The 26,460-nt window shown below is 44.5% G+C and overlaps 2 protein-coding genes across 2 annotated transcripts in view; both read left to right on the forward strand.

Moving 5' to 3' along the window:
- Positions 1 to 26,460, forward strand: part of LOC5516047 (integrator complex subunit 7) — a 29,464-nt gene that overhangs the window by 793 nt on the left and 2,211 nt on the right. Inside the window, exons 2-23 of the mRNA XM_048730104.1 lie at positions 1,134 to 1,263; positions 1,580 to 1,726; positions 3,172 to 3,225; positions 3,302 to 3,385; positions 8,273 to 8,319; positions 8,427 to 8,509; positions 8,895 to 9,011; positions 10,402 to 10,524; positions 10,947 to 11,061; positions 11,904 to 12,005; positions 12,135 to 12,229; positions 12,550 to 12,646; positions 13,028 to 13,203; positions 19,298 to 19,468; positions 20,126 to 20,173; positions 20,253 to 20,408; positions 20,842 to 21,036; positions 23,128 to 23,231; positions 23,640 to 23,705; positions 24,642 to 24,729; positions 25,085 to 25,126; positions 25,584 to 25,679. Of these exons, the coding sequence (XP_048586061.1) occupies positions 1,134 to 1,263; positions 1,580 to 1,726; positions 3,172 to 3,225; positions 3,302 to 3,385; positions 8,273 to 8,319; positions 8,427 to 8,509; positions 8,895 to 9,011; positions 10,402 to 10,524; positions 10,947 to 11,061; positions 11,904 to 12,005; positions 12,135 to 12,229; positions 12,550 to 12,646; positions 13,028 to 13,203; positions 19,298 to 19,468; positions 20,126 to 20,173; positions 20,253 to 20,408; positions 20,842 to 21,036; positions 23,128 to 23,231; positions 23,640 to 23,705; positions 24,642 to 24,729; positions 25,085 to 25,126; positions 25,584 to 25,679 (2,336 nt within the window). The remainder of the gene's footprint in view (positions 1 to 1,133; positions 1,264 to 1,579; positions 1,727 to 3,171; positions 3,226 to 3,301; positions 3,386 to 8,272; positions 8,320 to 8,426; positions 8,510 to 8,894; positions 9,012 to 10,401; positions 10,525 to 10,946; positions 11,062 to 11,903; positions 12,006 to 12,134; positions 12,230 to 12,549; positions 12,647 to 13,027; positions 13,204 to 19,297; positions 19,469 to 20,125; positions 20,174 to 20,252; positions 20,409 to 20,841; positions 21,037 to 23,127; positions 23,232 to 23,639; positions 23,706 to 24,641; positions 24,730 to 25,084; positions 25,127 to 25,583; positions 25,680 to 26,460) is intronic.
- On the forward strand, positions 3,409 to 7,951 carry LOC125568265 (uncharacterized protein K02A2.6-like). Its single transcript, XM_048730103.1, has 2 exons — positions 3,409 to 7,003; positions 7,089 to 7,951. Exons 1-2 carry the CDS (start codon positions 3,732 to 3,734, stop codon positions 7,126 to 7,128), a joined length of 3,312 nt encoding a protein of 1,103 aa, XP_048586060.1. The 5' UTR covers positions 3,409 to 3,731; the 3' UTR covers positions 7,129 to 7,951.

Genomic DNA, 26,460 nt, shown 5'->3' on the forward strand with positions numbered 1-26,460 from the left:
AGCATTGCTAAAAACTTGGAAGTGATTCTGATGCACAGAGTGAAGGTTCTATTATATATACAGTAAGAAACACGATTCGTAGCAGGCTTCAAACTAGCTCTACTGACATTCTATTTGCAAAATTGAAATAAAGGAAGACCCAAACACAATATTACAAGGTCTAAAGTTTTATTTTTCACAATAAAGTATTTTTTTTTATTTGCTAACATATAAATTCACCCATACATTCCTTTATAAACTGCCTGTGGAAAGATGAAGGTTGAAGAAGGCGGGTTTTTATTGGCCAGTTTAGTCACATGGCATGAATAATCAATTTGCTATTCTTTTATCTTCCTTGTGTTTTGTTTTCACTTCACACAACCAAACGCAAGCACAAGAAAAAGGAAAAATTTTGATACCTTGCGTCACTAGTGAAAACTATGCTTGAGCCCTGGTTAAACAAAATGCAAGTTAAATGCAAGTCAGCCCAAGTTTTGCTACTTGCAATAACTTGCGATTTGCTTGGCTACCAACTTGCATTTACTTGTGTCCTCTTGCATTGACTTGCGTCAAATACGAACATTTTCAAATTTTAAATGCAAGTTTAACTTGCGGCTCATTTGGCCACCCAACGCAAGTGAATGCAATTCCAAAACTCAAAACTTTCTTAATTTCTGCCGATATTATAAGTAATAGAATACCTAAGACCATTTGCCTTTAATTCTTGTAATTTGTGGACGATTTATTTAATTTTATTCCTATTTTTGGCCATTTTTTCTGTTAGTGTAAGCTCGCTAATGTTTTTGAGCAGGGCTTGCTAATGGTTGTGTCGTCAGCAGCATGTGCAGGAGCTCAAAACAGCCAACTGGAGTAAAATCTTGCATTTCATCGCAATTTATCAATTTTTTGCTAAATTGAGTTTGAGTCAAATCTTGCATTTCATCGCAATTTTTTGCATTCATCGCAAATTAGTACAAGTCAAAACTTGCAACAACTTGCATGGACTGGCGTTTCATTTTAGCCACAGCTTTATCAGTCTACAAATTTTTTTTTTTAATTTCGTTACAATTTTAATTAAGTCTTTGTAATATATAATCTTGCTATTTTTATTTAAATGTTAGCATTTGTTTCATTTTATTTCCTTTTTTTTTAAGGTCTTCGGTCAAGTAAAGTGGGTGAGCAGTGTGAGGCTATTGTGAGGGTTCCTAACTTATTTGAGAAGCACCCTCTGCCCATTCTCATCAACTCAGCATTCCTGAAGCTTGCAGATATCTTTAGGATGGGGTGAGTTATGTATCAGGCTTTAAAGAGAGATCAGTACAACTTGTACATTGTAGATGGTAATGATGATGAGAAATGTATTCCACTTTCTTGTGATCAAAAACCTTCAGGGATATAAAAAGTGTGAATTATAGAAACTTAGCACCTTTTCTTGTGGAATAGAAAATCTTAGCATAATAATAACCCATGGCAGCACAAGCTCATCCCCCTAGATAGAGGGTAGGGTAGGGTAAGCTCTTTGATCACAAAAGTTTCTGTATACACTGTGTTGTGTTTATTCATGCATCAGGTAGTTGTTTCTTATCTGTCTGTTTTCCAGGAACAATTTTCTGCGGCTGTGCATTCTGAAAGTCACCCAGCGCAGCCAAAAACATCATGACAAGATACTGAATATTGATGAGTTCCTAAGGAGGATCTACTCGGTCATCCACTCCAACGACCCCATCGCCAGGACAATAACTATTAGGTGTGTCTTAATTAATTCCATGTCCCTATAACCATACTTATCTCCAATGTAATAACTCCATCTGCAGGACATTAATGGGATGATAACAACTTAACTATCCCCACTGCAGTATATCTCCAAGGGACGTTTATAATTGGATTTGGCTACAAAAAAGTTAGAATTACAGATTTATGACATACCAGATCTAGAATGCCTTTTTTAAGCTGATGCTTTTTAGTTTTGTCTACAAATAGCACATCTATTGCAAACTGAAAGTGGATTTTCCAGCGTTGTGTGTGTGTGTGGGTGGGGCTGTGAACCCCCTGCACCCCCCTGAAAAACCATTACCATCATGCAACCATACTAGGTTATAAGACAACCATACCAGGGTTCAAAATAGCGGCCGGCTGCCAGTGATTGCCAGCTGTTTTCTGGTCTTTGCCAGCTCTTTTTTTCTGTATTCCCCTCTCATATTTTGAGTGTGCAGGCTTTTTTTCCCACCAAAATCCACAAAGCCGGCAAAATCTAGCAGATTTAAAAAAAATATTTTGAACCATGCATACTAGGTTATCAGGCAACCATACAAGGTTATTAGGCAACCATACTAGGTTATCAGGCAACCATACTAGGTTATCAGGCAACCATGCTAGGTTATCAGGCAACCATGCTAGGTTATCAGGCAACCTTGCTAGGTTATCAGGCAACCTTGCTAGGTTATCAGGCAGCCATACTAGGTTATCAGGCAACCATGCTAGGTTATCAGGCAACCATACTAGGTTATCAGGCAACCATGCTAGGTTATCAGGCAACCATACTAGGTTATCAGGTGGCCATACTAGGTTATCAGGCAACCTTGCTAGATTATCAGGCAGCCATACTAGGTTATCAGGCAACCATGCTAGATTATCAGGCAACCATACTAGGTTATCAGGCAACCATGCTAGGTTATCAGGCAACCAGGCTAGGTTATCAGGCAGCCATACTAGGTTATCAGGCAACCATGCTAGGTTATCAGGCAGCCGTACTAGGTTATCAGGCAACCATGCTAGGTTATCAGGCAACCATACTAGGTTATCAGGTAACTATGCTAGGTAATCAGGCAACCATACTAGGTTATCAGGCAGCCATACTAGGTTATCAGGCAACCATGCTAGGTTATCAGGCAGCCATACTAGGTTATCAGGCAACCATGCTAGGTTATCAGGCAACCATACTAGGTTATCAGGCAACCATACTAGGTTATCAGGCAGCCATACTAGGTTATCAGGCAACCATGCTAGGTTATCAGGCAACCATGCTAGGTTATCAGGCAGCCATGCTAGGTTATCAGGCAACCATACTAGGTTATCAGGCAACTGGTTGCCTTAGTGGATGGTAGCCATTGCCTAATATCCGCCTTCTCTTTATTCCTGCCTTGTATTATCTTAACTATACTCGTAATGATATTAACAATACTTGTATTTTAGGGTTCTGGGTAGCATTGCTTCCATTATCCCAGAGAGAAAGAATGCACATCACAGGTATGCTACTTCAAATATGGCCTAGGATTATTAAGTGTTCTCTTTTTAGTGCAGCTGACTATTGAATACTTCTTAGTATCAGGACTAGTCTGAACTCACACGACCAAGTGGAACTGGAAGCTGCTATTTTCGCAACACAGCAGTTTTGTTCACAGTCCAGGTAAGATCATTCATTTATTATTGATCAGTTGGTTGTATTATTCTTAATACCCAGGGATTTCTTTAATTGCCGACTATTTCCCATCGAGCGCCAGCTCCTTTTTTGTTATATATGTTGTGTACACACGTTGGGTACCCTGTGCGGAAGCGCGGTTACTCAGCTGGTCAGAGTGTTCTCCAGTGTATGAACAGGCTCGTTGATTATATGCTAAATAAAGGTTCATTAACACCTTCCTACATACTCAACAACTGGCGACGAGCTGGTGAAGGACTCAACGACCAAAGGATCGTAAGTAAACACTGCAATTCCTGCATTTACTCCTCGATCAAATCTTACGGAATTCAAGATGGCTGCCAGTCATACGATAGGCAACATGCAGCCGTTTGACGAAGCCACAGAAACATTCACTTGTTACGTTGAACGGTTAGAGCTATTCTTTGATGCTAACAACATAAATGAAGACAAAAAGACAGCCTCGCTACTTAGTTTAATCGGTCCCAAAACCTACAATCTGTTACGAGGTCTGACCTCACCCAGAAAACCCAAGGACAAAACATACCAAGAGATCATAGAAATACTTGAGGGTCATTTATCACCACCCCCGCTCGAAATTGCAGAGCGTTACAAATTCCACCAAAGGAATCAAGCGCTTGGCGAAGATATCAACGCATTTGTGGCCTCATTGAAACAAATGACTGAACATTGTAATTTTGGGGAATTTCTTCCCCAGGCCCTCCGCGATCGATTTGTTTGTGGTTTAGCAAATGAATCTATTTCTAAGAAATTGCTGTGCGAGCGCGATTTAACCCTAGAAAAAGCAGTCACCATCGCCAAAGCAATGGAACAGGCAGGGAAAGGTGCCAATGCATTCCACCAAGCACACACAATCCCTGAGACTGGAGCCCAGACCCCCGAATCTGCCCGACCACATCAGTCCCGCGTTTTCAAAATGGAGCAAACCCCACAGAAATGTATGAGCTGTGGCAAAAACACACACGCGCGCAGGGACTGTAAGTTCTACAATGCCATTTGCCGCATATGCAACAAGCGCGGACATATTTCTGATATCTGCATGTCCAGTATCAATCGCAAAAAGAGCACCCCAAGCAAGACCAAACCCACCCACTGCGTAGAGCAGGAAATCTCAGAGGGGGAGGAAGATGAGATCCAGTGCTTACACATTTTCAAATGTGATACAACCAGTCCCCCTATTCTAGTACAAGTCAACATTGAAGGGTCCCCGGTTAGCATGGAACTGGACACGGGTTCGTCAGTGTCAATCATCCCGCGCAATGTTTACGAGAGTACATGCAAACACCTAGAGCTCAAACCCGCTAAAGTAAAGCTTCGCACGTATGGTAATGAGATAATAGTCCCTATGGGTGTGGTCAACGCGAACATTAGTTATAACGACAAATGCTGTGAGGCAAAGATGTATGTCGTGGATGGACCTAGAGTTGCACTCTTTGTTCGCTCTTGGCTGCGCCTATTCAAACTTGATTGGCCATCAATCAAGTTGGTTCAAGGCAAGAACACTGCACTGTCAGACCTCACAGAGAAGTATCAAGATGTTTTCAGCGACGAACTAGGCTGTCTCAAGGGATATGCTGCGCAGCTACACGTCCGTGATGGGGCAACTCCAATACACCAAAAGCACCGCACAGTTCCTTTTGCCATCCGGCACCAGGTGGAAACAGAACTAGAGAACTTAGAAAAACAGGGGATAATCTCTCCTATCCCCAATAGCGAATGGGCAACACCTGTTGTCCCGGTGGTGAAGAAATCTGGTGGTATACGCCTGTGCGGGGATTTCAAGGTTACGTTAAACCCTGAGTTAGTGGCCGATTCCTATCCCCTTCCAACCCTAGATGATCTGCAAGAAAAAATGAACGGTGGGTCTTTCTTTTCTAAGTTAGACCTTACCAAAGCATACTCCCAGATACCACTCGACGACTCTGCTAAACAGTTCACAACCCTGACCACTCACAAAGGATTGTACGCCTACAACCGACTTCCATTTGGCGTAGCGTCCTCAGCGGCGATTTTCCAGCGACAGATGGACAGAATTTTCAAGGACCTTCCACAAGTACTGTGTTACCAAGACGACATTCTGGTGACAGGAAGAGACAGCGAAGAACACCTTACAAACCTGGAAGAAGTTTTGCGACGCCTACACGCCAACGGTCTCACAGCACAACGAGAGAAGTGCGAATTCATGCAGCCATCGCTAAAATACCTCGGTCACGTCATCGACAAAGACGGAATCCACCCCACGAGTGACAAGGTAGAAGCCATCAAGACGGCACCATCACCTCAGGATGTAACCCAGCTCCGTGCGTTCTTAGGCCTGGTAAACTACTACCAGAAGTTCCTACCCAACCTATCACAGGTCTTACAACCTCTTCATCAACTGCTGAAGAAGGACACCAAGTGGTACTGGAGTGCCGAATGCCAGAAAGCGTTCACCAATGTCAAATCAATGATCACAGTTGACAACGTGCTGGTGCCCTATAACCCAGATCTCCCAATCATACTCGACTGTGATGCGTCGGCATACGGCCTGGGTGCTGTTCTGTCGCACCAAATCCCCGATGGGACAGAGCGTCCCATCGCGTTTGCCTCGCGGACAATGAACAGCAGCGAGAAGAACTACGCACAGATCGACAAAGAAGCCCTCTCCATAATCTTTGGCGTTACCAGATTCCATATCTATCTCTACGGACGCAACTTCACCCTCAGAACGGACCACCAGCCGCTCATGGCCATACTGGGCCCCAAGAGAGGAATCCCTCCCATAGCAGCCATGCGCATGCAACGATGGGCCACCAAGTTATCGGCATACTCGTATGATATCCAATACAGGTCATCTAATGACCACTCCAACGCAGATGCTCTTTCTCGCCTCCCCCAACACAAGGCTCCCAAGGATGGGTATTTTGACCTCGCCGATTTATACCAAGTGGAACAGATGGATCGTCTTCCCGTCACAGCAGATGACATAAGAGAGCACACGGCAGCTGACCCCTTGCTCCACAAAGTACACGATTATGTGCTGAACGGATTCCCTCGCACGACCCCGAGCAACAATATGAAACCGTTCCTGACGTGTGCACCCGAACTATCTCTTCACGAGGGATGTGTCATGCGAGGCCATCGCGTTGTCATTCCGAGCGCACTGAGAGCACGCACTCTAGACGAGCTGCACGAGAGTCATTTAGGAATTGTCAAGATGAAGGAGCTTGCCCGTGGCCACATATGGTGGCCAGGAATAGATAAAGACATTGAGGACCTGGCAAAGAGTTGTGGACCGTGCAACACCACACGGAATGCACCCCCATCGCAGTACCACCCATGGGCCTACCCACAAGCACCATGGGAGAGGATACACATTGACTTTGCCGGACCCGTGGATGGGATACATTTTCTAGTTGTTGTCGACGCTTACTCCAAATGGCTGGAAATAGTTCCCATGCGCACGACTACAGCTCCGGCAACCATCAAGGTTCTTCATGATCTTTTTGCTCGTTTCGGGCTACCCATTCACGTAGTCAGTGACAATGGCTCACAATTCACTTCAGAAGCTTTCGACAAGTTCATGAAGCAGAATGGCATTAAACACACCACTACAGCACCGTACCACCCAAAGAGCAACGGCCAGGCTGAAAGATTCGTCCAAACCTTCAAGTTGGCATACGAAGCCGGGCAGGGTCCTCCATCGCAGATCATTGCAGACTTCCTCTTGAAACAGCGCAACACCTCTAATGCAACTACCCAGCAAACACCGGCCAAACTTATGTTGGGAAGAAACCTGCGCACACGTTTAGATTTGTTGTCGCCATACAGACCAGCATCTCCTAAGACGGCACCTGCACTATCACAACCGTCACGATGCTTTACCATTGGCCACAAGGTATGGTATCGAGACTTCAGCGTCTCTGGGGGGAAGTGGTCTCCAGGGTGCGTAACAACAAAGATCGGGAATGTGATGTACGAAGTACAGCCAGACAAGTTCCCCCAACAACACGTTCGACGTCATTCAGACCAGCTCTGCGAAAGAACTGCACCTCCTTATCAAGATAGCATGTCTCACCGAGATCACCAGCTACTTCCGATGACCACGCCAGCAGCTGAGCCACTCAGCTGCACAGAGGAAGATGGCGACGCTACAGAAACATTAAATCCCCCTCAAACAACAAGACAGCAAAATCCACCGACGATCAGTGAGGAAGTTCCCGAGGATGCGGGAGAGCTGGACATGCCTAGGAGATCGTCACGCGCGAACAAGGGCATAGCGCCAGACAGGCTGAACTTATAATCGGACACGTTACGTCGTTAGTTAGGCTACCCCCGACCCCACAGCTTCCTTAGAAGAGGGGGAAATGTTATATATGTTGTGTACACACGTTGGGTACCCTGTGCGGAAGCGCGGTTACTCAGCTGGTCAGAGTGTTCTCCAGTGTATGAACAGGCTCGTTGATTATATGCTAAATAAAGGTTCATTAACACCTTCCTACATACTCAACATTTTTTTAAAAGTCAACTGTAGTTTTATTTGAACTAAAAAGATAAAAAACTTCCACCCCCTACTTATCAATCTACACTGCTACTCTGAAAGTTAATGAATGCCCTGGATGTCATCAGTAGGATCAACCTTAGCAATTTTTGCCATCCAGTTGAACCGATTAGGCTGCCAACATTTTTGTATATCTTGTATATCTAGGCTCATAAGGGTGGGGTGCCTGTACCCCCCTTTACCCCCCTTCACCCCCCTTCACCCCCCTTTTGAAGAATTGCCAAATCTTTGAAGTTTTGTTTATGAAATTTACGACTGTACACCCCATTTAATATCTTTTTTAGAGCTGTCACATGTCTTTTTCCATATTTTAGATCCTTTGCATCAGGAATATTCAACAAACTTGCTCAAATGATTGAAGGTACTGCACTCCATAATACTGAATCCATCCGCAAATCTGACTTCTTGGTAAGTTTTTTTAGAGACCATAATGTTTTCTGACTGCCTTATTTTTTCTTTTCTTTTCAGGTTTGACAACTCCAGTTGAAATGAAACTCAAGCTTATTCCAATATTCAGACACATGTACTTTGATGCAGATCTGACAACAAAGGTTAATTGAATTAGTCATGCCTTCACATTTCTGCCAATTATTTTATTGCAATTATCTCAGTTACTAGAGAGATGGATGCTTTGTGTGATTGTGTCTGGAATATGTGTTAAGGACTGTCCTTCTTTAAGCCTCTTAATACACAAAATTTAATGCATACCAGTTCAGTTTGGAGTAACCCAGGATTGGGAATGTTAAAATGTACAGATAGTTCTAAATTATGTCTAAATTATAGTTTTCACTTTATATACATTATAGCTCTATACTATCACAAAGTCAAAATCTCTTTGTAGGGTTCAACATACACACACATTAAGCAAAATGATTTTTATCAATAATTTCTCATGTGAAGATTTGTTGACGCCATATGGTCATTTCTGTCCTGTAGGTGTATGCGCTATGTTCAACTCTACTCAGCTCTCATCCGGCATGCCGATTTGTGGTGGTCACTCTACACACTCTCTCCTGTCTCGCCGCAGCCAGCATCAACAGCATCCCCCAGCAGGTAGAGTATACACCCTTAACACGTCACCTCACTCAGGTAGAGTATACACCCTTAACACGTCACTTCACGTAACCTCACTCAGGTAGAGTATAGAGCCTTAGCAAGTCACCTCACTCAGGTAGAGTATAGAGCCTTAGCACGTCACCTCACGTCACCTCACTCAGATACAGTATACACCCTTAACACGTCACCTCACGTCACCTCACTCAGGTAGGGTATAGAGCCTTAGCAAGTCACCTCACGTCACCTCACTCAGGTACAGTATACACCCTTAGCACGTCACCTCACTCAGGTACAGTATACACCCTTAGCATGTCACCTCACTCAGGTAGAGTATAGAGCCTTAGCACGTCACCTCACTCAGGTAGAGTACACACCCTTAGCACGTCATCTCACTCAGGTAGAGTATAGAGCCTTAGCACGTCACCTCACTCAGGTAGAGTATACACCCTTAGCACGTCACCTCACTCAGGTAGAGTATAGAGCCTTAGCACGTCACCTCACTCAGGTAGAGTGTACACCCTTAGCACGTCACCTCACTCAGGTAGAGTATAGAGCCTTAGCACGTCACCTCACTCAGATACAGTATACACCCTTAGCACGTCACCTCACTCAGGTAGAGTATAGAGCCTTAGCACGTCACCTCACTCAGGTAGAGTGTAGAGCCTTAGCATGTTACCTCACTCAGGTAGAGTATAGAGCCTTAGCACGTCACCTCACTCAGGTACAGTATACACCCTTAGCATGTCACCTCACTCAGGTAGAGTATAGACCCTTAGCACGTCACCTCTCTCAAATAAAAGGGGGTATACCCACACATCCCCATACAACACTGAATCCCCAGAGCACCCTCTCTCGTGATATATCCCCACCACTACTAGCTCTACCCCCACCCCCTAAATACTTTTTACTTGAGCACCTTCATTTACTTATTAATCATCGTTTTTGCACCTAACAACACTCTAGGCTCTGAAAGGTGATCATCACCCAAGCTAATCACCCTTGCACCTTAAATACTTGTTGGCACAGTCATATCCTCAGCACTTGTCGGCACAGTCATATCCTCAGCACTTTGTTTTCCTTGAATCAGCTTAAGAAAACACCATGTGAAAAATGCTTTTCCTTAATCAGCAACTTTTAATGCCATCAAGATTTTTATCATTCTTATCAATTATAAAACTTGTTTAAATGCTTTTTGGTAAACAGACTATGCACCTTGTTCAAACATTATTATCTTGAACACCCATTAGCACCCTACTCACCTCCCAGCTTGCTCTAAGCGCATTAGGTTACCCTGTGATAACAAGCACCCTTTGTATTCAACCACCACTTATTTTACACATGGTGTCAAGCCAGATATTATTTGCTCATGTTTCTTTCTCCACATCAGGTTGATCTTCTTCTATCCTACCTCACTGGTGACCCACGTAAAGCGGTGAAGACGCAGGTTATTGCGGATCTGAAACTGCTTGCTAACACAGCTCCACACATGTGGGAATCGTCACATGTTGAGGTGTGTCATAGTAAAGATTGCACTGTTTAATGTTTTTATGCTGTGGAATACCTGCAGTACCTTAAACATAATCCTGGGTCGTTTCCCCTCTCTGTTTCCATCTTTGGTGGAATGGTTGTTATTTGTTGTGTCATTGTAAAGTCATTCTTAGACGTTTATCTAATCAACATTGTGGTGGAGTATTTTTGTTAAGACATGGTGGTGAAATAGGCTTATATCTGTATAATATAATATTGGAGTATGGCTCCATGCAATCTACAGTCATGAGTTCAAGTCCCTCTGTACATTTTTGTTGTGATGATTGGGTGTGATGTATTTAAAGTGTGATGCATTGAAGCTCATCTCTTTTATTGTAGTCCCTCTGTACATTTTTGTTGTGAAGATTAAGTGTGATGTATTGAAGCTGATCTCTTTTATTGTAGTCCCTCTGTACATTTTTGTTGGAGACAGAGTATGATGTATTAAAACTCAGCGGACTCAACACACTTGTTGCATTATCTACAACGTTAGCTGTCAATCACTTGAATTGTGAAAAAGGTAATGCACATTTTTTCCTGGTTTTATTTGTTTTCTAGAAATGGAGCATACTGCTCCCTGTGAGCCCATTATTGTAGACATGTTTTAAGTTGAAGGTCTAACCAGGAGTTTTGACAGGGCTTCTGGAATTACGCGCTTGTGCGGAAGCGCGTAATTTGGCTTTTCCCTCGTAATCCTCAAATTTCCGCGTAATCCTGCGTAATTCGTCTAAATTTTGAAAGACAAAACATTTAATTGCACAGCTGATGTGTTCTTTTAGGGTTCTTACCTCTATTTCTCGTAAAAAAGAGAGAAATTCTTCGTAAGAGTGCGATATTTCGAACTGAATTTCGAAAACAAATAAAATGACTAGGCGTTCTTTGCTAAACCGCCATGGCCAAGGACTAATAATAAAATACCTTTTTTAATTGGCTGGTGGCTAGGAACCAATGAAAACTTGCCTAAGATATTTTCACGCAAAAATTAACCTTTTCAATTTATTTTGTGCTTTCCTTCGGTACAAAATGTAGTTTGGGCGTAACAGTTGGTATTCCGTGTAATTTAGCGCGTTATTCAGAAAAGAATTCCGCAAAATTTTGATTTTTAAAGAAAAATGTTTTGCAAAATCCCGCGTAATTTAGCGCGTAATGATTGATTTTCCGCGTAATTTAGAAAAGAATCCCGTGTAATTTTGAGTTTTTTTCCGCGTAATTCCAGAAGCCTTGTTTTGAGTAACAAGTGTATCTAACCCTTGCAAACAGCCTTGGAAACAAGGTCTAATCCAAATAATGACTATGCTCTTTCATAAAGTGTTTTGACCTGCAAGCAATGTTTATTGAAAATGGCTGAATGGTTCTATGCAGTGTTGCAGGTTTGTGAGCTTGAGACAAACTCATCCAACTTGGCAATCGCAGCGGTCAGCACTAAACTTCTTGTGAATATAGCAACCGCCAGACTCGACCAAGGTATCATACTATTAGTATGCTAATGAAGTACATGTCAAATTGTCGATAGTTGTTTTTATAAGTCACATGTCACAGCGAGTTCAGGAATATCCAAACTTCATTTACTTCCATACTCATCACTCATTGCAGACCCTGCTAATAGCAGTCTGTGTGAGAATGCTGTCCAAGTATTGGAGACTAATTCTGTAATCTGCTGTGTTGGCAATGATGTCCACTCATTAAAGGTAGGTTAGGGTCAAGACAGGTTTGCATTAATAATCAGGCTTGTAGCAGGAGGTGGACGCATATGTCTTCCCCCCCCCCACCCCCTGTCCCCAATATTTAAAATAAAACAGTAGGACTGTGCCCCCTCCCCCCTCATTATTGTCTCTATGTTTCTGTGTCATGCCGCCTCCCCATGTATTTCAAGGCCTGCTACAAGTCTAAGAATACAATACAACATAAATTTAGTAGTTCATCTTGTTGAGCTAGAAGATCATGTTTGTTACAACATAAATTTAGTAGTCATCTTGTTGAGCTAGAAGATCATGTTGTTTTATTGCAGATGTGCTTGTCAAGTATGAATCACCTTGTCGATAGCTATCATGATGGGTGTGCACCCTTGATTGACAGCTTGATAACACTCTTGCCGACTGTGTCAGGTAATAGAACACCATTCATCAGAGTTCCCATACACTGTGGCTATAAGTAATATGATTATTTATTTGAAAGTATGCCTGCTATTCTTGGTAAAAAATAATTTAATTGATTCAATGTCAAGGCTACAGTAGCTGACAATGTTTTTTGTGGCTTGCCAAACATCAACACTTTCTTGGTTATTTTTCACACAATTACAGTAATGAGGCATCACAGTGTGTGTTTTAATAAATATAAAAATGGAGTTCAAAAAGATAAGAATTAATCACATTTGATAATAAGCATGTCATCACCACCACCACCACTATCATCACCACAATAACCATCTTTCATGTATCATCTTTCTAATCATTATCAGTACCACTAATATTTGATATTTCTCTTAGACTCCACAGCTCTGTGGCTTTGTCATGCATTGGTAACCATGGCAACTCAAATTCCATCAGCCCTTGTCAATCACAGAGGGGAAATGATATCTTATTTCACTGCAGTCACATCACCAAGTGATGCTGATGATGTGTTTGGAGCCAGAGATTCCAGTCAGGGAAACAGCGACACGATAGTGAGTAGTAGGGACCTTAAGCAATTGTGATGACGACGGACTTGATAGTGAGTAGTAGGGACCTTAAGCAAGAGGACAACGATGGACTTGATAGTGAGTAGCAGGGACCTTTAGCAAGGGTGACGACGGACTTGATAGTGAGTAGTAGGGACCTTAAGCAAGGGTGATGACGACGGACTTGATAGTGAGTAGTAGGGACCTTAAGCAAGGGTGACAACGATGGACTTGATAGTCAGTAGTAGAGACCTTAAGCAATGGTGACAATGACGGACTTGATAGTGAGTAGTAGGGACCTTAAGCAAGGGTGATGACGAGGGACTTGATAGTGAGTAGTAGGGACCTTAAGCAAGGGTGACAACGACGGACATGATAGTGAGTAGTAGAGACCTTAAGCAATGGTGACAACAACGGACTTGATAGTGAGTAGTAGGGACCTTAAGCAAGGGTGACGACGGACTTGATAGTGAGTAGTAGGGCCCTTAAGCAAGGGTGACAACAACGGACTTGATAGTGAGTAGTAGGGACCTTAAGCAAGGGTGATGACGACGGACTTGATAGTGAGTAGTAGGGACCTTAAGCAAGGGTGACAACGATGGACTTGATAGTCAGTAGTAGAGACCTTAAGCAATGGTGACAATGACGGACTTGATAGTGAGTAGTAGGGACCTTAAGCAAGGGTGATGACGAGGGACTTGATAGTGAGTAGTAGGGACCTTAAGCAAGGGTGACAACGACGGACATGATAGTGAGTAGTAGAGACCTTAAGCAATGGTGACAACAACGGACTTGATAGTGAGTAGTAGGGACCTTAAGCAAGGGTGACGACGGACTTGATAGTGAGTAGTAGGGCCCTTAAGCAAGGGTGACAACAACGGACTTGATAGTGAGTAGTAGGGACCTTAAGCAAGGGTGACGACGACAGACATGATAGTGAGTAGTAGGGACCTTAAGCAAGGGTGACGACGACGGACATGATAGTGAGTAGTAGGGACCTTAAGCAAGGGTGACGACGGACTTGATAGTGAGTAGTAGGGCCCTTAAGCAAGGGTGACAACGACGGACTTGATAGTGAGTAGTAAGGACCTTAAGCAAGGGTGACGACGACAGACATGATAGTGAGTAGTAGGGACCTTAAGCAAGGGTGACGACGACGGACATGATAGGGAGTAGTAGGGCCCTTAAACAAGGGTGACAACGACGGACTTGATAGTGAGTAGTAGGGACCTTAAGCAAGGGTGATGACGACGGACTTGATAGTGAGTAGTAGGGACCTTAAGCAAGGGTGACAACGATGGACTTGATAGTGAGTAGCAGGGACCTTTAGCAAGGGTGACGACGGACTTGATAGTGAGTAGTAGGGACCTTAAGCAAGGGTGATGACGACGGACTTGATAGTGAGTAGTAGGGACCTTAAGCAAGGGTGACAACGATGGACTTGATAGTGAGTAGCAGGGACCTTTAGCAAGGGTGACGACGGACTTGATAGTGAGTAGTAGGGACCTTAAGCAAGGGTGATGACGACAGACATGATAGTGAGTAGTAGGGACCTTAAGCAAGGGTGACAACGGACTTGATAGTGAGTAGTAGAGACCTTAAGCAAGGGTGACGACGACGGACTTGATAGTGAGTAGTAGGGACCTTAAGCAAGGGTGACAACGATGGACTTGATAGTGAGTAGTAGGGACCTTAAGCAAGGGTGACAACAGACTTGATAGTGAGTAGTAGGGACCTTAAGCAAGGGTGACAACGACGGACTTGATAGTGAGTAGTAGGGACCTTAAGCAAGGGTGACGACGACGGACGTCATAGTGAGCAGTAGGGACCTTAAGCAAGGGTGACAACGATGGACTTGATAGTGAGTAGTAGAGACCTTAAGCAATGGTGACAACAACGGACTTGATAGTGAGTAGCAGGGACCTTAAGCAAGGGTGACAACGATGGACTTGATAGTGAGTAGTAGGGACCTTACGCAAGGGTGACAACGTTGGACTTGATAGTGAGTAGTAGGGACCTTAAGCAATTGTGATGACGACGGACTTGATAGTGAGTAGTAGGGACCTTAAGCAAGGGTGACAACGATGGACTTGATAGTGAGTAGCAGGGACCTTTAGCAAGGGTGACGACAGACTTGATAGTGAGTAGTAGGGACCTTAAGCAAGGGTGATGACGACGGACTTGATAGTGAGTAGTAGGGACCTTAAGCAAGGGTGACAACGATGGACTTGATAGTGAGTAGCAGGGACCTTTAGCAAGGGTGACGCTGACTTAATAGTGAGTAGTAGGGACCTTAAGCAAGGGTGATGACGACGGACTTGATAGTGAGTAGTAGGGACCTTAAGCAAGGGTGACAACGATGGACTTGATAGTGAGTAGCAGGGACCTTTAGCAAGGGTGACGACGGACTTGATAGTGAGTAGTAGAGACCTTAAGCAAGGGTGACGACGACGGACTTGATAGTGAGTAGTAGGGACCTTAAGCAAGGGTGACAACGATGGACTTGATAGTGAGTAGTAGGGACCTTTAGCAAGGGTGACAACAGACTTGATAGTGAGTAGTAGGGACCTTAAGCAAGGGTGACAACGACGGACTTGATAGTGAGTAGTAGGGACCTTAAGCAAGGGTGACGACGACGGTCGTCATAGTGAGCAGTAGGGACCTTAAGCAAGGGTGACAACGATGGACTTGATAGTGAGTAGTAGAGACCTTAAGCAATGGTGACAACAACGGACTTGATAGTGAGTAGCAGGGACCTTAAGCAAGGGTGACAACGATGGACTTGATAGTGAGTAGTAGGGACCTTAAGCAAGGGTGACAACGTTGGACTTGATAGTGAGTAGTAGGGACCTTAAGCAATTGTGATGACGACGGACTTGATAGTGAGTAGTAGGGACCTTAAGCAAGGGTGACAACGATGGACTTGATAGTGAGTAGCAGGGACCTTTAGCAAGGGTGACGACAGACTTGATAGTGAGTAGTAGGGACCTTAAGCAAGGGTGACGACGGACTTGATAGTGAGTAGTAGGGCCCTTAAGCAAGGGTGACAACAACGGACTTGATAGTGAGTAGTAGGGACCTTAAGCAAGGGTGATGACGACGGACTTGATAGTGAGTAGTAGGGACCTTAAGCAAGGGTGACAACGATGGACTTGATAGTCAGTAGTAGAGACCTTAAGCAATGGTGACAATGACGGACTTGATAGTGAGTAGTAGGGACCTTAAGCAAGGGTGATGACGAGGGACTTGATAGTGAGTAGTAGGGACCTTAAGCAAGGGTGACAACGACGGACATGATAGTGAGTAGTAGAGACCTTAAGCAATGGTGACAACAACGGACTTGATAGTGAGTAGTAGGGCCCTTAAGCAAGGGTGACAACGACGGACTTGATAGTGAGTAGTAAGGACCTTAAGCAAGGGTGACGACGACAGACATGATAGTGAGTAGTAGGGACCTTAAGCAAGGGTGACGACGACGGACATGATAGTGAGTAGTAGGGCCCTTAAACAAGGGTGACAACGACGGACTTGATAGTGAGTAGTAGGGACCTTAAGCAAGGGTGATGACGACGGACTTGATAGTGAGTAGTAGGGACCTTAAGCAAGGGTGACAACGATGGACTTGATAGTGAGTAGCAGGGACCTTTAGCAAGGGTGACGACGGACTTGATAGTGAGTAGTAGGGACCTTAAGCAAGGGTGATGACGACGGACTTGATAGTGAGTAGTAGGGACCTTAAGCAAGGGTGACAACGATGGACTTGATAGTGAGTAGCAGGGACCTTTAGCAAGGGTGACGACGGACTTGATAGTGAGTAGTAGGGACCTTAAGCAAGGGTGATGACGACAGACATGATAGTGAGTAGTAGGGACCTTAAGCAAGGGTGACAACGGACTTGATAGTGAGTAGTAGAGACCTTAAGCAAGGGTGACGACGACGGACTTGATAGTGAGTAGTAGGGACCTTAAGCAAGGGTGACAACGATGGACTTGATAGTGAGTAGTAGGGACCTTAAGCAAGGGTGACAACAGACTTGATAGTGAGTAGTAGGGACCTTAAGCAAGGGTGACAACGACGGACTTGATAGTGAGTAGTAGGGACCTTAAGCAAGGGTGACGACGACGGACGTCATAGTGAGCAGTAGGGACCTTAAGCAAGGGTGACAACGATGGACTTGATAGTGAGTAGTAGAGACCTTAAGCAATGGTGACAACAACGGACTTGATAGTGAGTAGCAGGGACCTTAAGCAAGGGTGACAACGATGGACTTGATAGTGAGTAGTAGGGACCTTACGCAAGGGTGACAACGTTGGACTTGATAGTGAGTAGTAGGGACCTTAAGCAATTGTGATGACGACGGACTTGATAGTGAGTAGTAGGGACCTTAAGCAAGGGTGACAACGATGGACTTGATAGTGAGTAGCAGGGACCTTTAGCAAGGGTGACGACAGACTTGATAGTGAGTAGTAGGGACCTTAAGCAAGGGTGATGACGACGGACTTGATAGTGAGTAGTAGGGACCTTAAGCAAGGGTGACAACGATGGACTTGATAGTGAGTAGCAGGGACCTTTAGCAAGGGTGACGACGGACTTAATAGTGAGTAGTAGGGACCTTAAGCAAGGGTGATGACGACGGACTTGATAGTGAGTAGTAGGGACCTTAAGCAAGGGTGACAACGATGGACTTGATAGTGAGTAGCAGGGACCTTTAGCAAGGGTGACGACGGACTTGATAGTGAGTAGTAGAGACCTTAAGCAAGGGTGACGACGACGGACTTGATAGTGAGTAGTAGGGACCTTTAGCAAGGGTGACAACGATGGACTTGATAGTGAGTAGTAGGGACCTTTAGCAAGGGTGACAACAGACTTGATAGTGAGTAGTAGGGACCTTAAGCAAGGGTGACAACGACGGACTTGATAGTGAGTAGTAGGGACCTTAAGCAAGGGTGACGACGACGGTCGTCATAGTGAGCAGTAGGGACCTTAAGCAAGGGTGACAACGATGGACTTGATAGTGAGTAGTAGAGACCTTAAGCAATGGTGACAACAACGGACTTGATAGTGAGTAGCAGGGACCTTAAGCAAGGGTGACAACGATGGACTTGATAGTGAGTAGTAGGGACCTTAAGCAAGGGTGACAACGTTGGACTTGATAGTGAGTAGTAGGGACCTTAAGCAATTGTGATGACGAGGGACTTGATAGTGAGTAGTAGGGACCTTAAGCAAGGGTGACAACGACGGACATGATAGTGAGTAGTAGAGACCTTAAGCAATGGTGACAACAGCGGACTTGATAGTGAGTAGTAGGGCCCTTAAGCAAGGGTGACAACGACGGACTTGATAGTGAGTAGTAGGGACCTTAAGCAAGGGTGACAACGACGGACTTCATAGTGAGTAGTAGGGACCTTTAGCAAGGGTGACAACGACGGACTTGATAGTGAGTAGTAGGGACCTTAAGCAAGGGTGACAACGACAGACATGATAGTGAGTAGTAAGGACCTTAAGCAAGGGTGACGACGGACTTGATAGTGAGTAGTAGGGACCTTAAGCAAGGGTGACAACGACGGACTTGATAGTGAGTAGTAGGGACCTTAAGCAAGGGTGACAACGACGGACTTGATAGTGAGTAGTAGGGACCTTAAGCAAGGGTGACAACGACGGACTTGATAGTGAGTAGTAGGGACCTTAAGCAAGGGTGACGACGACGGACGTGATAGTGAGTAGTAGGGACCTTAAGCAAGGGTGACAACGACGGACGTGATAGTGAGTAGTAGGGACCTTAAGCAAGGGTGACAACGACGGACTTGATAGTGAGTAGTAGGGACCTTAAGCAAGGGTGACAACGACAGACATGATAGTGAGTAGTAGGGACCTTAAGCAAAGGTGACAACGGACTTGATAGTGAGTAGTAGTGGTAGTAGTACACGGTTTCCAGATACTAGTAATTGAATCGGCAATTGTTGATGTCTGCTATAGAGTCTCCTCTTTTCCACCAACGTCACCTATCAAAAGAATGATGTCAAATATTGCTAAACAAATTATGTCGCCTAAAATCTGCTTGAATGTTCTGAGATAGATGAATTATCCTTTCCTTCATCAGGTAGCGGCAGCCACTCTTGTATTCCAGTCTCACGGCCACTCCACCGCAGATGATACTGCATGTTTACTGCAGGCTCAAGTAGAAGACTTGGTCCTTGCTCGCATGGATGGGATAGCTGCCACAGCAGGCCACTGGGTGTCATACAGGGTTGCACGCCAAGCGTCACGCCAGGTAACAAACTTGAGCCTTGATCAAACAGACGTAGGAGGATAAGAGTTCATGAGAGTTCCAACTCTAAAGACTTTGACTGTGCGCTCATCGACTCTCATTCGATTTAAACATGTTCAAATTTGACATGAGAAATTGTCACTGTTTGTTTGCATGAATAAGAGGTGATGAGAGTATTTTGATTAGCAGTTTTCACAAAAAGTGAAATTCGACAGGTAACTCTAAATTCGGTGCTGAATCCTGAAGTAAAGCTTGTATAGAAGGGGCAAAGATGACATGCCCTCTACAAAGTTAGTTTGATGCCAGGCACAATCAATCACAGTTAGGGGCAGCTCAGGTCTTCTGTGTTGCTAGCTTTGGACAGCAAGCATTTTGAAATGTATAAAGTGCAACTTTTTCTAACTTGCTAAAAGGGACTAAACACATCACCTAATTTAACCGCATTTACAAAAATGTTAGGTGTTTTCAAGACTTTTTGCTACCGTCGCCAATGTGCAAGAGTTATCCTATAGCTGCCTTAAGTATTCCCCAAAGGTTTTGACTTTACTGCTGTTGAAAGCAGCCACCAAATCTTTGTATTATAATTTATGTATATATAAGTAGCCTCTCAGGGGATGGTCAGTTGTGCAGTTATTATAATCTAATATTATCCCCTTATAGGGCTTTCATGGTCTTTCCGCCAAAATATTTGACAGCTTGTCCTCAAAGGTAGGAGTATTTTTTTTGTTGTTGTTTGTTTTGGTTCGTAAAAGGTTTGTTTAAGATTCTGTGGTGCTATTCGGTTAAGGTGGCTTCGGAGCATTTCTTCTTCTGGCTGAGTTCACTGAAGTGCTTTAGTGAGGCTGAGAGTGTGCTTAGCAAGCCGTGTGCCAACCAGCTGTCTCTTGCTGATAGCATCACACTGGCGTGCAGCAAGTACCACAAGGGACTAGTCGCACTCAAGGTGAGTCTTATCAGAATTACTGTGTGATTATCCTTTTCAACGTCATGATTTTTTTGTCATCTTCAGGACATTTTTGTTAAAATAATCCTGCACCTCATGATTCAATCAACATCTGTGACTTAAACATAAAAGAATGATCATCAACATCATCATCATCATCATCGTTATCACTATCTATCACTATCGTTATCATCATCATTTTACCGTCATCATTTCTCATAATCATCGGGGGGGAGTTTTCTGATGAAAATCTGACATATAGATTTATGATATACGAGAATGATCTAAAATGCTTTTTTTGTGCCGTTGTGCCCCCCCCCCCTTGATACGGGCCTGTTTTTTTTTTTTGCATCTCCCTTGTATTCACTAACAGGTTCATAGAAATAGGGTGTTGTAGAGTTGTTCCTAAATAGCCAGTTTCTTGTTTCTTCAGGCTGCAGTAATGCCATCGCACCAGTTATCATTCCAAGTGGCCTACGCCAGTCTGAGGGCAGACCTGCTTCAGGCACACAAGCACCTGCTGGCAGCATGTGCATGCATGAAGTCCTGTCCGCCTCCCGCCATAGCTACTGCTGTCGCCATGACTACCGGACAGGACGTGCATAGCTTGAGCCACTTTGCCGCCCAGGTGACGTGTGAACCCTCATCTGCCTGTCCACATGTCTACATGTGTACCCTCGTCTGCCTGTCTACATGTCTACATGTGTACCCTCGTCTGCCTGTCTACATGTCTACGTGTCTACCCTTGTCTGCCTGTCTACATGTCTACGTGTGTACCCTTGTCTGCCTGTCTACATGTCTACGTGTGTACCCTTGTCTGCCTGTCTACATGTCTACATGTGTACCCTTGTCTGCCTGTCTACATGTCTACATGTGTACCCTCGTCTGCCTGTATACGTGTCTACGTGTGTACCCTTGTCTGCCTGTCTACATGTGTACCCTTGTCTGCCTGTCTACATGTCTACATGTATACCCTTGTCTGCCTGTCTACATGTCTACGTGTGTACCCTTGTCTGCCTGTCTACGTGTGTACCCTCGTCTGCCTGTCTACATGTCTACATGTGTACCCTTGTCTGCCTGTCTACGTGTCTACGTGTGAACCCTCGTCTGCCTGTCTACATGTCTACATGTATACCCTTGTCTGCCTGTCTACATGTCTACGTGTGTACCCTTGTCTGCCTGTCTACGTGTGTACCCTCGTCTGCCTGTCTACATGTCTACATGTGTACCCTTGTCTGCCTGTCTACATGTCTACGTGTGTACCCTTGTCTGCCTGTCTACGTGTCTACGTGTGTACCCTCGTCTGCCTGTCTACATGTCTACATGTGTACCCTCGTCTGCCTGTCTACATGTGTACCCTTGTCTGCCTGTCTACATGTCTACGTGTGTACCCTTGTTTGCCTGTCTACATGTGTACCCTTGTCTGCCTGTCTACATGTCTACATGTGTACCCTCGTCTGCCTGTCTACATGTGTACCCTTGTCTGCCTGTCTACATGTCTACGTGTGTACCCTCGTCTGCCTTTCTACGTGTCTACATGTGTACCCTTGTCTGCCTGTCTACATGTCTACATGTGTACCCTCGTCTGCCTGTCTACATGTCTACATGTGTACCCTTGTCTGCCTGTCTACATGTCTACATGTGTACCCTCGTCTGCCTGTCTACATGTCTACATGTGTACCCTTGTCTACATGTCTACATGTCTACGTGTGTACCCTCGTCTGCCTGTCTACATGTCTACATGTGTACCCTTGTCTGCCTGTCTACATGTCTACATGTGTACCCTTGTCTGCCTGTCTACGTGTCTACATGTGTACCCTTGTCTGCCTGTCTACATGTCTACATGTGTACCCTCGTCTGCCTGTCTACATGTCTACATGTGTACCCTTGTCTGCCTGTCTACATGTCTACATGTGTACCCTCGTCTGCTTGTCTACATGTCTACATGTGTACCCTTGTCTGCCTGTCTACGTGTCTACGTGTGTACCCTCGTCTGCCTGTCTACATGTCTACGTGTGTACCCTTGTCTGCCTGTCTACATGTCTACGTGTGTACCCTTGTCTGCCTGTCTACATGTCTACGTGTATACCCTTGTCTGCCTGTCTACATGTCTACATGTGTACCCTCGTCTGCCTGTCTACATGTCTACGTGTGTACCCTTGTCTGCCTTACTACATGTCTACGTGTGTACCCTCGTCTGCCTGTCTACATGTCTACGTGTATACCCTTGTCTGCCTGTCTACATGTCTACATGTGTACCCTCGTCTGCCTGTCTACATGTCTACATGTGTACCCTTGTCTGCCTGTCTACGTGTCTACGTGTGAACCCTCATCTGCCTGTCTACATGTCTACGTGTGTACCCTTGTCTGCCTGTCTACATGTCTACGTGTGTACCCTTGTCTGCCTGTCTACATGTCTACATGTGTACCCTCGTCACATGTCTGCTTGTCTGCCTGTCCGCCATTCTGCCTGAACACGTCTACATGTCTGCCTGTCTACATGATGCAGATTAGCATCTTCTCCTCGAGTCATTGCCAAACAGTTTTGCCATACTTTAAACTCTATTGTTATAGATGTCATGAAAAACAGATTTATGATCCTAGTACAAAACAACAGTGTACATATTTCGTTATTGATATTTTACAACCCCCTTTTGAAAGTACTTGTTAACGAGACCATAGACCTTTCAGTTTATGATGTATTACTATTGCGTCTCAGATAAGCGAGTGCAGCAAGTCCTTCCGTGGATTGGGCGAGAACTTTAGCAAATTATACAGATCATCATTCGATGCCGACCCATCCACCCTACAACACTTGGAAACGTATCCTCTTTCAAGCGTTATAGTCTTACTTCTACTCCGCGTTATAGCCTTACTTCTCAAATCAGACGGTCCGCGTTATAGCCTTACTTCTCAAATCTGACGGTCCGCGTTACAGCCTTACTTCTCAAATCAGACGGTCTGCTCCGCAGATTGTTGTTTACCGGATTCTCCACCATCCACAAAAATTCTCAATTCCTATTCTAATCTTTGTTCCGTGACCAGACATTAGCCACAAAGAGGTGGCTTCCAATGCCTTCAAGTCGCCCACGTTGTATTTGCGCGTTTTATTACTTTTTTTTTTGGAAAATTAGCATTCCAGGAACTTCACACTACCTATATTAAGTTGCATGGTCCTTTATTCTTTATAAGAGTCATTTTAAATTTGTCTGAGATTCTTAACATGTGAAGCCTGCAGAGGAGTTGCTATCTGATTCCCCACTGCATTGATCTTTTGACAAAGAACACTTCGCCAAGGTTTGTGACGCCCCATTTATCTGTTATCACGCCCCATTTATCTGTTGTCGCGCCCCATTTATCTGTTGTCGTGCCCCATTTATCTGTTGTCGTGACCCATTTATCTGTTGTCACGCGCCATTTATCTGTTGTCGCGCCCCATTTATCTGTTGTCGCGCCCCATTTATCTGTTGTCGTGACCCATTTATCTGTTGTCACGCCCCATTTATCTGTTGTCACGCCCCATTTATCTGTTGTCACGCCCCATTTATCTGTTGTCACGCTCCATTTATCTGTTGTCACGCTCCATTTATCTGTTGTCACGCTCCATTTATCTGTTGTCACGCCCCATTTATCTGTTGTGGTGCCCCATTTATCTCTTGTCGTGCCCCATTTATCTGTTGTCGTGCCCCATTTATCTGTTGTCGCGCCCCATTTATCTGTTGTCACGCCCCATTTATCTGTTGTCGCGCCCCATTTATCTGTTGTCACGCCCCATTTATCTGTTGTCACGCCCCATTTATCTGTTGTCGTGCCCCATTTATCTGTTGTCACGCCCCATTTATCTGTTGTCACGCCCCATTTAACTGTCGTCACGCCCCATTTATCTGTTGTCACGCCCCATTTATCTGTTGTCACGCCCCATTTATCTGTTGTAGTGCGCCATTTATCTGTTGTCACGCTCCATTTATCTGTTGTCACGCCCCATTTATCTGTTGTCACGCCCCATTTATCTGTTGTCGCCTTAAGGCGCGTACTGCAGGCCCTTCGAAATAAGCTGGAAATCGAGCCTAAATGAACTCTTGCTCAGTATCTTTTTTATTATTCTGATGGCGTAAGTTTGTGCTTCTGTCCTCTAATAATTAATTATACTAATGTTGTTATGTAAAGTTTTGTCGCCACTTGCTTGGCCAGTCCGTGCTAAAATGTATGATCCCTGTTTTGTATCCTTCACAGTAACAGCGGTGCTGACTTGTTGTCTACTCCGAAATCTGGATACTCAGCCCTATCCAATGCTTGCACTCAGATTCTTCAGACTGTCGAGGTACCGTGAAAGAGTGTGAGCACGCCGACATGAGTGAAACTAGTGGCTTTTTCTTAAAAATTGAAAAACATTCTGGAAAATATCATTATCAATTGGTTATTTTGTATTTAGCAATAGATTTGAATCGTTGCTATTGTAGTTCGTTGCTAAAATGTATTTGCTTATTTTTGCGGCAGTAAAAGACCCGTCACAACAATCTGATCCAAAGCCTTTGAGGTTCCCAGACTCCAACAGGCTTGTCAAGCCTTTTGCACAACTATGAGCATGATGTCAGTGAAAATAGTATCATAGTGGATGGAAAAGTTTCCAAGGTTCCCTGTAATGAATAATCAAGTATTACTCCGTTTGATTGCAGGAGTACTGTATTCAACTGGAGAGCATGCCCGTGTGTCACTTGGTAAGTATTCGCTCCCTTTATCAACACCCCTTTCTTCCCTTTTCATGTTACAACCCCTTCAACCATTTCAACCCATTCAAGGGGGGGGGGGGGTTGGGTGAGTAGCGGGGAAACAATTTTAAGAGAGAACTGATTATAACTTCCAGCAGTCAAGATTTTGTATAGTTTTAGCCTAGAATATATCTTGAAATAAAATCGAAACTGTTTGCGTCATTCAGGAATACCTAAAGAGTTGACATGGAAAGTGCTAAGATAAACAGTGCCTTTTACGGAATTCAAAATCAATTTTATTCCAATAAAGATATTTCAATGAAAACACCACACATCATTACTAACATGTTTACATCTCTAAAGACACCAAAACTATTGCTGGTTCTGAAGAGATACCTCTTATTTTAGTTTTTTTATATTTCCGTCTGTGAGTCATTCGGTCTGTATGTGTTGTTGTTCACAGCAGACGGACTGCCTGTGTAAAGCATCCCTGACTCTGTCCCAGACTCCGCTCCGCTTTCCCAAGTACTTCTACCACAGCGAACAACACACAGCGATAAAGGTATGAGTATGGTCCGCGCTCCACAGCGAACAACACACAGCGATAAAGGTGTGAGTATGGTCTGCGCTCTACAGCGAACAACACACAGCGATAAAGGTATGAGTATGGTCCGCGCTCCACAGCGAACAACACACAGCGATAAAGGTATGAGTATGGTCCTCGTTCTACAGCGAACAACACACAGCGATAAAGGTATGAGTATGGTCCACGCTCTACAGCGAACAACACACAGCGATAAAGGTATGAGTATGGTCCGCGCTCTACAGCGAACAACACACATCGATAAAGGTATGAGTATGGTCCTCGCTCTACAGCGAACAACACACAGCGATAAAGGTATGAGTATGGTCCACGCTCTACAGCGAACAACACACAGCGATAAAGGTATGAGTACGGTCCTCGCTCTACAGCGAACAACACACAGCGATAAAGGTATGAGTATGGTCCCCGCTCTACAGCGAACAACACACAGCGATAAAGGTATGAGTATGGTCCTCGCTCTACAGCGAACAACACACAGCAATAAAGGTATGAGTATGGTCCACGCTCTACAGCGAACAACACACAGCGATAAAGGTATGAGTATGGTCTGCGCTCCATGGCGAACAACACACAGCGATAAAGGTATGAGTATGGTCTGCGCTCCATAGCGAACAACACACATCGATAAAGGTATGAGTATGGTCTGCGCTCCATGGCGAACAACACACATCGATAAAGGTATGAGTATGGTCTGCGCTCGGCTGAGATTCATATAGTCCTGTTCAAGGCCCTTCTTTTG

This window comes from Nematostella vectensis, chromosome 7 (assembly GCF_932526225.1).
Source record: "Nematostella vectensis chromosome 7, jaNemVect1.1, whole genome shotgun sequence".
Classification (NCBI taxonomy): domain Eukaryota; kingdom Metazoa; phylum Cnidaria; class Anthozoa; order Actiniaria; family Edwardsiidae; genus Nematostella; species Nematostella vectensis.

Bases quoted from the DNA above. Each gene is read 5' to 3' on its own strand.
- LOC125568265 (XM_048730103.1), top strand. From the start codon at position 3,732: ATGGCTGCCAGTCATACGATAGGCAACATGCAGCCGTTTGACGAAGCC. The intron at 7,004-7,088 runs CACCACTACAGC...TACGAAGCCGGG, and splicing joins AAGCAGAATGGCATTAAACA to CAGGGTCCTCCATCGCAGAT.